Here is an 8,974-nt window from a genome sequence, read left to right as displayed (position 1 = left end):
AAGGGTGCAGGCAGAGGACAGAGAATGCCTGGAGGAAGGGGTCTGTCTTTCTCGGTCCCCAGTGTTTTATTTGAGAAAGCTTTATAAGCACACAAGAAGAAATCTGACAGCGACAAGAAGTGGCTGGGGAGCTGCTCTCGGGTGCGCTGGTGAGGGCTGGTCCCCGATGAGTCCCCGAAGTGGCCCAGCCTGCAGCTTCTCACCACCCCTTCCCCTGCAGGGCACCTGCCAGTCATGCGGCGCCGCGGGACCCAACCTGTGGGCCTGTCTGCAGGTGAGGATAGGGCCGGGGCATATGCGTGAGCACTGGCTGGGAGCGCCTGTCTCTCAGGGTACCTGCCCCAAGCACGGCACTGGCTCCACTCAGCACTCAGGAGGCTGAGGCAGGACAATGGCTGAGAGTTTGAAGCCAGACTGGGCTGCATGGTGAGACCCTGGCTCAAAAAACCAAAAGAGAAAAAGAATTTCTTAAAAGATGAAAAAACCCGCAAAACAAGTGAAGACACTGTCAGGCTGTCAGAGGATGTGGGACCGAGGGCCTCAGGCTGCCACTCGGCTGAGTGGGTGCAGAAGACCCCTGGCTTCTCCCCTACACTGTCAGCATCCATGGGTAGAAAACTGTGCGGCCCAGGGTGCCAGGGCTTGGAACTTAACAGCCCCCAGCAGGAAGTGGGCTGTGGTAGAGGGAGGGCCAGAGTGGCTCTAGGCACCCCCACCTGGTGTGAGTCCGACATTCCATGGGCCGGCAGCGGCTTCCCCTCCTGGTGGGCACGGGTTGACCCTGCTTGAGGCAGTGGGGACGTGCATGGCTGCGTCTGCTTGCTGGCCCAGAGCATACCCTCCCTGTCCCTGCAGGTGTCCTGTCCCTACGTCGGCTGCGGAGAGTCCTCTGCGGACCACAGCACCCTCCATGCACAGGTAGGTTGCAGGCCTGCTGAAGCCAGGCCAGCCATGAGCCCTGGGGCCAGGGAGCGCAGACAGTGGGAGCTCCCGGGCCTCACTCTGCACCTGCCACAGGCCAAGAAGCACAGCCTGACCGTGAACCTGACCACCTTCCGGGTATGGTGCTATGCGTGCGAGCGAGAGGTCTTCCTGGACCAGCGGCTGGCAGCCCCGCCCGAGCAGGTACCCGATGGGTCCACTGTGACCCGCAGTCAGTCTGACTCTGATCCAGGAGCTATCAGGGCACTGAGGTACTTAATGTCCTCGAGAGCTCGCTGAGTCCCACCATGTGTCCTGACCCGTGTGGGGCTAGGGCACACAGGACCCAGAAGTCCAGGTCTGAGGATCAGCATATGAAAACACAGGGAGCAGAGACAGGGGTTCGATCCCCAGGCCTACCGTGCTGGCCACACCCCAAGGGTGTGCTGAGACAGCAATTGAGACTGGGCGTGGTCGTGCGTACCTGTCATCCCAGCTCTTGGGAGGCTGTAAACAGGCAGATCACTATGAGTCTCATCTAGTAGTGAGACCCTGAACACTGTAGACCTTTCCCTAAAATACAAAAAATAAGTAAATAAAATAAAATAGGACAGGGGCTGGTGAGATGGCTCAGTGGTCTAAAGCACCTACTTAGAACAAGCTAAGCTAAGCAAAGCACAGGGACCGCGGTTCAATCCCCCAGCACCACGTGCCAGCCAGCCCCGCCCCCTGGTGGGCTGAGCTGGCCACACACACACACAAAATAAATAAATAAATAAAGTCTTGCAAGAAAAAAATAAAATAAAATAGGACAATCATTGGGGCTGGGGAGATAGCTCAGTAGAATAAGCTGAGTTAAATCTCCAGTTCCTCAAAAAAAAAAAAAAAAAAAAAAAGAAAAGAAAGAATGAAAACTTGGGGGCATCAGGTAGCTACTGGGGGTCCAGATCTAAAGGTGTCACAAGTGGTCCCTGCTGTGTCCCTCAGGTGGGGGAACCACTCAGGTGCCCTGGGGCCAGGCCCCTCTGAGCCAGTGTGGTGGGGGACTGCCATGGGCGGGGTGGATGTGCTCTCCATGTAAGGCTGCCTGGTCGGCCTTCAGTCCGCACGCTTGGGAACATGTGGCACTTTGGAGAAACTGACACACACATAGTAAGAGTTTTAGATGTGGGCTGGTGAGATGGCTCAGTGGTCTAAAGCACCTACTTAGAACAAGCTTTAGCAAAAAACCCAGGGACCACGGTTCGATCCCCCAGCACCACATGCCAGCCAGCCCGCCCCCTGGTGGGCTGAGCTGGCCACACACACACACACACACACACACACACAAATAAATAAATAAAATTAAAAAAAAAAAAAGTTTTAGATGTGCGCATTGGCATGGTTAGTGGTGCTCCTGGAGAAGAGGTTGCATTGTTTATCTTTAGGCTGTTTGTGCACGTGTATCCTAGGTGACAGAAATCATTCATTTTTGCAAATCCAGTCTATGAGGCTGGGATTGCTGGCCCAAATCCGCTCTTTACTGGCTCTGCTGAGGGCCAAGGGCTGGGCGCCCTGTTTCTCACACTGGGTCTCTTGCAGGGCTCCGTGCCGCCCTGCCACCCCCTGAAGGCAGTGCCCATTGCTGTGGCTGACGAAGGGGAGTCGGAGTCTGAGGAGGATGACCTGAAACCTCGAGGTAACAGCATTGAGTGGGCTGCTGGGCCGGGGGCTTGGCATCAGCCCCAGTGGGCGGTGGCCTCACCTGAGGTCCCTGAGGCCTGGCTCCTCTTCACATGGCCTCCATGTGGCTGTGGTGGGAGGTGGCATCCAGCTGCCAGAGATAGTGGGGGTGATGGGACCTGGGGGACAGAGCCCAGCCTGGCCATGTGGTGTGTGAGGTTCTGTCATTGGACGGGGCTGTCACTTCCTGCGTGTCACTCCCCAGGCCTCACAGGCATGAAGAACCTCGGCAACTCCTGCTACATGAACGCTGCCCTGCAGGCTCTGTCCAACTGGTAGGTCACTCTCAGGCCACAAGCCCTCGCCTCCCATAGGGATACATCTGCAGAGGTGACCAGAGAGGTTGTAGGGCTGAGGAGGGAGAGAAGACGGGTATGTAGCCTGGGGGAGCCCACAGAAGGAGCCAGGGGCAGCCGTGACACATGCCACCCCACACGGTTCTGTGCCCACGGCCCAGGCGTCATGGCCGGCAGGCTTCTCCTCGGCCTGCAGGTGGCCATGCTGTCCCACCATCCCCCAAGGTACTTGGTACTTCGCTGTGTGCACACAGCCCTAGTGTCACTGGGCATGCAGGTTTCCTCTTTCCAGGGTACCAGGTGGGAGAGGTTCTTGGCCCAGAGCAACTGTGCCACTCTGGGGACTCTGTCCCCATCTCATCGAGGGACCGGATTAGGACGAGGACATGCACCGTGGGCAGGGGCTGCAGTTTGAAGGGCCGTTGCTGCACCCGCAGCCTTTGCTCCCCTCGCAAGTGCCTGGCTTTCGCTGCTCTGCGTGGTTCGTCCTGACCAGCCACGTCCCCTTCCTCCTCCAGCCCCCCGCTGACGCAGTTCTTCCTGGAGTGTGGTGGCCTGGTGCGCACAGACAAGAAGCCAGCGCTGTGCAAGAGCTACCAGAAGCTGGTCTCCGAGGTCTGGCACAAGAGGCGGTGAGCGCCCGGGTCCTGGCCGGGGGTGCGGGGGCTGGGGTTTACTCGCCCCTGGGCTGAGCACCTCCGGCGGGATGCGCCCCACGGGCGTGTGCGTGCAGCTGGCCCCGTCTTCGCAGGGGAACTGAGGGGCAGGGAGCTATGAGTCTTGTTCATAGCCGGGAATGGCGGCACACATCTGCAGTCTCAGCACTCGGAGGCTTAGGCAGGAAGATCATCACCCCGCAGAGGCCAGTCTGGAATGCAAAGTCACAAGAAAATGTGGTGTTTAAAAAAAAAGTGTCTTGCCCACAGTCACACAGCTTGGAGCCAGCTGTGGACGGAGCTAGAGTGGGGCCCTGGGTTGAGCCCAGCTGGCAGCCCATTTTCAGAAGTCAGGCTAGACCAGGCCGCTGGGTCACTCAGTGGGTGGGCACCGAGAGCCCAGACAAGGTGGGTTGCAGACCACAGCTTGGGGGATCTTCTCGCAGGGAACACGGCTGGTGGGAAGAGCCAGTGAGCGTGTATGGGTGTGTGGCGCGTGCCAGAGGGTGAACGCGGCGCTGTGGCACACAGGGCGCAGGGGCCAGGAGGGCCAGCTGCCAAGTCAAGGCCAGCCTGGCAACTCAGGGAGACCCCGCCTGGAATTAAACAAAACAATAGGCCCCGGGGGTGTCCCTCAATGGCAAGCACTCACCTAGCATGTGTGAGGCCCTGGGTTCTATCTGCAGCACCCCAGGAAGATGACGGCATAGCCACTTGGTCCCTGTACTTGTATTTTTGCAGAAAATTCTAGATGGTATGCGCTTTTAGGTTTTTTGTTCTGTTCTGTTTTGTTGAGACAGGGTGTGTCTGTGGAGCCCAGACTGGCCTTGAACTCACTGTAATCCTCCTACCTCAGCCTCCTGAGCGCTGGGATCACAGGCACGCACCACCACGTCCAACAGACAGATTTTAAATAAAGAGCTGGCCTTGCTCTGGAAATGAGAGCCACAGTAAACGTTTTACAGGAAAGATGGAGGCAGTGTCACCTTCTGCCCCTGGGCTGTGTGGCCCTCATTCGCTCCTGGCCAGGGTGGTCCCCACGGCTGACCTGATCCAGCCTTACTGGGCATGCACACCCCAGCGTCACGGCTCAAGGTGGAGCGCTGGGGCCCATGGACGGTGTCTCCCCACAGGCCAAGCTATGTGATCCCCACCAGCCTGTCTCACGGGATCAAGTTGGTGAACCCGATGTTCCGCGGCTACGCCCAGCAGGTAGGCTGTGAGCTGCCGCGGCCAGGCAGGGCCAGCTGTGTGCCGCAGCGCAGGCAGCCCAGTCCCACGTCTGCAGCGAGCAGCACGGGTGGTCCAGTGGGGCGGTGGGCTGGGCCTCAGGTTCCTGCTCACAGCCTGGGTCACAGCGGCACCAGACCGTGAGCAGGATCACAATTCTATTAAATGAAAATGTGAATTACAGTAATTGTTTAGCCTGGGAGAAAGCCATACAGGCCAGGCATGGTGGTGCACGCCTGTCATCCTAGCACTCAGGAGGCCGAGGTAGGAGGACACCAAAAGTTTGAGGCCAGCCTGGGCTATCTAGTGCGTTCAAGCTCAGCCTGAACTATATAGTGAGACTTAATACCAAAAAAAAAAAAAAAAAAAAAAAAAAAAGCCATATATTTCTGATTTATAAAATCATGAGACCTGGTTGGACATGCTGGTCCACACCTGTCGTCCCAGCTCTCTGGGAGGCTCAGGCAGGAGGATCACAAGTTTGAGGGCCAGGGAGATGGCTCAGTGGAATAAGTGCTTCCCTGGCAAACGCGAGGGCCTGAGTTCAAACCCCGGTTCCACAAAAAAAAAAAAAAAAAAAAAAAAGTTTGAGTTTTTTTTTTTTTATTTTTTTTTTTTTTTTTTTTTTTTTTTTTTTTTTTTTTTTTTTTTTTTTTTTTTTTTTTTTTTTTTTTTTTGTAGGAAAGGTTTATTTTTTGGTTTTGGTGCTGAGAACCAAACCCAGGGCTTCCAGCTTACTAGGCAAGCGTTCTACCACTGAGCCTAATCCCCAGCCCCACAAGTGTGAGTTTAACCTGGGCAACTTAGTGACTTAGCAAAACCCTGACTAAAAATGAGAAATGAGAAAAGCACTAGACAGGAGGGTCATTGTGAATTTGAGACCAGCCTGGGCTACGAAGTGAGCTCAAGGCCAGCCTGAACTGCATAGCCAGACCCTGTCTCCAAAAAGACCAAAAAAAAAGCAAACCAGAAGAGCTCTGGGAATGTGCTCAGTGCGAGGGCCCTGGACTCGGTGCCCGCACCTCGTGCGCTCAAGCACGCACGCACACCACGAGGCCAGGGCGAGGCGGGGCAGCCATGTGCAGGTCAGCCAGCCCCCGTGGTCCCAGGGTCCAGCTGGCCGCATGGCTGCTGGCAGTGGAGCCCGTGGCAGGAGCTGGGCCTGCCCGTGCTCCCCGGGCTGCTGCGTGCGGGGCCCTGGCAATGGCAGGGGCTCTGCTGCCACCGCATCGCTACTCACGCTTGGAGGAGCAGGTCCTGGCCTGCCTGGGAGCCCCTCCAGGGCAGTGGCAGGGCCCCCTGCCTATATGAGGGGACTCTGGTACCACCCTGCTCACGGTACGGAGCTGAGACTCGTCTCCCAGCACCTGGGGCGGGCACAGGGTCGGGCGGCACGGAGCTCTCCTGTCTGTCACGTGGTATGGCCTGGCTCCAGAGTGGGCGCCCTGGTGGCTCTAGTGAGGACACCGCCAAGGGGCTGTGTTGTGTAGACACGGTGCGACGGGATCCGACTCCAGGAGAAGCCTCCTTCTCCCTGGCTGTGTACTCGCTCGGACGAGGCTGGACCTACAGTGTCGGCTGTGGGCCTCTTGGTGGCAAAGGACACTCCCGTGCCCCATGGAGAAGGAGCACAGTGCTGTGTGCGTGTGCGCATGTGGGGGAGGCATTGGGCCTTGCACCCCAGTCCTTTACCCTGAGCTACATACCTAGACCTGCTTAAAATTTTGAGATAGGGTCTTGCTAATTTACCCAAGCTGCACTCAAACTTGGCCCTCCTGCCTCAGCTTCCCAGAGTGCGGGTCTCACAGGCGTGTGCCCCTACACCCAGCCAGGGTGTCCCCAAAGCTATTAAAGGCGGAAAATGGCTGCTGTTTCTTACCAGCACCCTCCCCAGTGTGTGGCTTGGGACACCTGCCTGCCCACCTCCCTCTGTGCGCTGGCTGGCGGCTGATGGCCGGTGACCCTGACCTGGCCCAGCAGGGTCTGTCCCGGGTTCTCTTGGTGCTCAGGCAGCCATGCTCCTCGCTTAAGCAGGGGCTGGCTTTCCAACCCCGTGGCCCCCATCTCAGTGAGCTGTCAGGGCCACCTCGTGCCCTCGGCTGTCATCGCGGCCTTTCTGAGCATGTGCCTTGAGCACAGCCTGTGCAGCCGTGTCCTCGCCAGCAGGGACAGTGGTGTGTGTCCCCAGTGTCCCCAGTGTCCCCAGTGTCCCCAGCGCGGTGCCCTTGCAGGACACCCAGGAGTTCCTGCGCTGCCTCATGGACCAGTTGCACGAGGAGCTCAAGGAGCCCGTGGTGGCATCCATGGCCGCGCTGACAGAGGCCCGGGACTCGGACTCCAGTGACACGGATGAGAAGCGGGAGGGCGACCGCAGCCCCTCAGAGGACGAGTTCCTGTCCTGTGACTCCAGCAGCGACCGGGGTGAGGGCGACGGGCAGGGCCGCGGCGGAGGTGGCTCGCAGGCTGAGGTAGAGCTGCTTGCGGCGGAGGAGGCCGGCCCCGCCATCTCAGAGAAGGAGCGCCTGAAGGACCGCAGGGGCGCCTGGGGCCAGCAGCGTAGCAGCTCGGAGCAGGTGGACGAGGACGCCGATGTGGACACGGCCCTGGCTGAGCAGCCGTCCGAGGGCCAGCCGCCATCGCCACGGCCCCGCAGCCCTTGCCGGACTCCAGGTAGCAGAGCGCACCTGCACTGCGACCTTCCTGGGGGCAGTTTTGCCACCAGCCCTGGCCCCTTGAAGAGGGACCCCCTTGCCCAGAGCTGGGGCCCCAAAGGCTCAGCCTTCGGGAGGAAAGGGGCACTCAGTTCGCTTGTTCGTGCAGGGTGGGTACAGGACAGTGCTGGTGCGGGAACCCCAGCCTAGCTGCCCAGTCCAGCACTGTCCCTTCTCTGTCCCCAGAGCCTGACAACGATGCCCACATCCGCAGCCCCTCTCGTCCCTGCAGCCCGGTTCACCTCCACGAGGGCCATGCTAAGCTGTCTAGCAGCCCCCCTCGTGCGAGCCCTGTACGGACAGGGCCATCCTACGTGCTCCGGAAAGGTTGGTCTGGGCCGGGGCTACGGGCTGCCAGGCCTGGTGGGTGGATTCCCTGGGAGGTGAGCAGGGTCCCCTGTGTTAAACATGAGCAGCTGGTGTGTGTCCCGCAGGCTCCCAGCGCCTGTGCATGTCCCAACTGGGGTAGGGGTAGGGCGCCATGTGTCCCCTGCTCTGTCCCCAGCCCAGGTCTCAGGCAGCCGGAGGCGGAAGGAGCAACGCTACCGCAGTGTCATCTCTGACATCTTCGATGGCTCCATCCTCAGCCTTGTGCAGTGTCTCACCTGTGACCGGGTGGGTAGCCCTGCCCTCCCTGGAACCAGCCTGCTAGCTGGGCTGGGCCTGTGATGCTGACCTCTGGCCCCCACAGGTGTCCACCACAGTGGAGACGTTTCAGGACCTGTCGCTGCCCATTCCTGGCAAGGAGGACCTGGCCAAGCTGCACTCTGCCATCTACCAGAACGTGCCGGCCAAGCCAGGCACCTGCGGGGACAGCTATGTGGCCCAGGGCTGGCTGGCCTTCATCGTGGAGTACATCCGACGGTACGGGGGTGCACGGGTCCCCACTGTCCTGCAGGGATGCGGTGGAAGGAGCCTGTGGTCTCCAATGGGGAGTTGCTGGCCACTTGGGGACAGCAGACCCTAGGTTGATGAAGGTGAAGGGCAGGTGACAACCAGAGGGACCTTGCCAGCCAGCACTGGATGAGGCTGGCAGGGCTGGGAGGTGGTGGCCCTTGCCCAAGCCTCCTCGCCAGGCTGCACCTCGGGCTCGGGCCTGGCCTCCAAGCGCCTTCCTGCTCGGGCCCGGCAGCTGCACTCTCTCTGTAGGTTCGTGATCTCCTGCACCCCCAGCTGGTTTTGGGGGCCTGTGGTCACCCTGGAAGACTGCCTGGCTGCCTTCTTTGCTGCTGATGAGCTGAAGGGTGAGGCTGGGCTGGCAGGAGGAACCCTGGGAGGACTCGGCTTTGACTTCCCATATTGATGAGTTTGAATGGTGGTTAAATGGTGCAGCCTCAAAATTCTCCTTCTGTCTCCTTTTCTTATGTTATTAAATTAGATGCTCAGCATCTTACTTATCTTTGAAAAGTAAAACTCCTTTCAATTATTATTATTATTA

At 58.9% G+C, this 8,974-nt stretch overlaps 1 protein-coding gene across 2 annotated transcripts in view; it reads left to right on the top strand.

Moving 5' to 3' along the window:
- Positions 1-8,974, top strand: part of Usp20 (ubiquitin specific peptidase 20) — a 31,047-nt gene that overhangs the window by 15,595 nt on the left and 6,478 nt on the right. For both annotated transcript variants that reach the window (XM_004640452.2, XM_023700509.1), the window contains exons 4-15: positions 221-274; positions 856-918; positions 1,018-1,125; positions 2,503-2,599; positions 2,849-2,918; positions 3,458-3,571; positions 4,729-4,807; positions 7,057-7,495; positions 7,723-7,863; positions 8,042-8,151; positions 8,228-8,400; positions 8,686-8,780. In XM_004640452.2, the coding sequence (XP_004640509.1) occupies positions 221-274; positions 856-918; positions 1,018-1,125; positions 2,503-2,599; positions 2,849-2,918; positions 3,458-3,571; positions 4,729-4,807; positions 7,057-7,495; positions 7,723-7,863; positions 8,042-8,151; positions 8,228-8,400; positions 8,686-8,780 (1,543 nt within the window). The remainder of the gene's footprint in view (positions 1-220; positions 275-855; positions 919-1,017; positions 1,126-2,502; positions 2,600-2,848; positions 2,919-3,457; positions 3,572-4,728; positions 4,808-7,056; positions 7,496-7,722; positions 7,864-8,041; positions 8,152-8,227; positions 8,401-8,685; positions 8,781-8,974) is intronic.

The sequence above is a fragment of the Octodon degus genome, unplaced genomic scaffold (genome assembly GCF_000260255.1).
Source record: "Octodon degus isolate 3935 unplaced genomic scaffold, OctDeg1.0 scaffold00123, whole genome shotgun sequence".
NCBI classification, from domain to species: domain Eukaryota; kingdom Metazoa; phylum Chordata; class Mammalia; order Rodentia; family Octodontidae; genus Octodon; species Octodon degus.
This window is presented reverse-complemented; position numbering and strand designations above follow the sequence as displayed.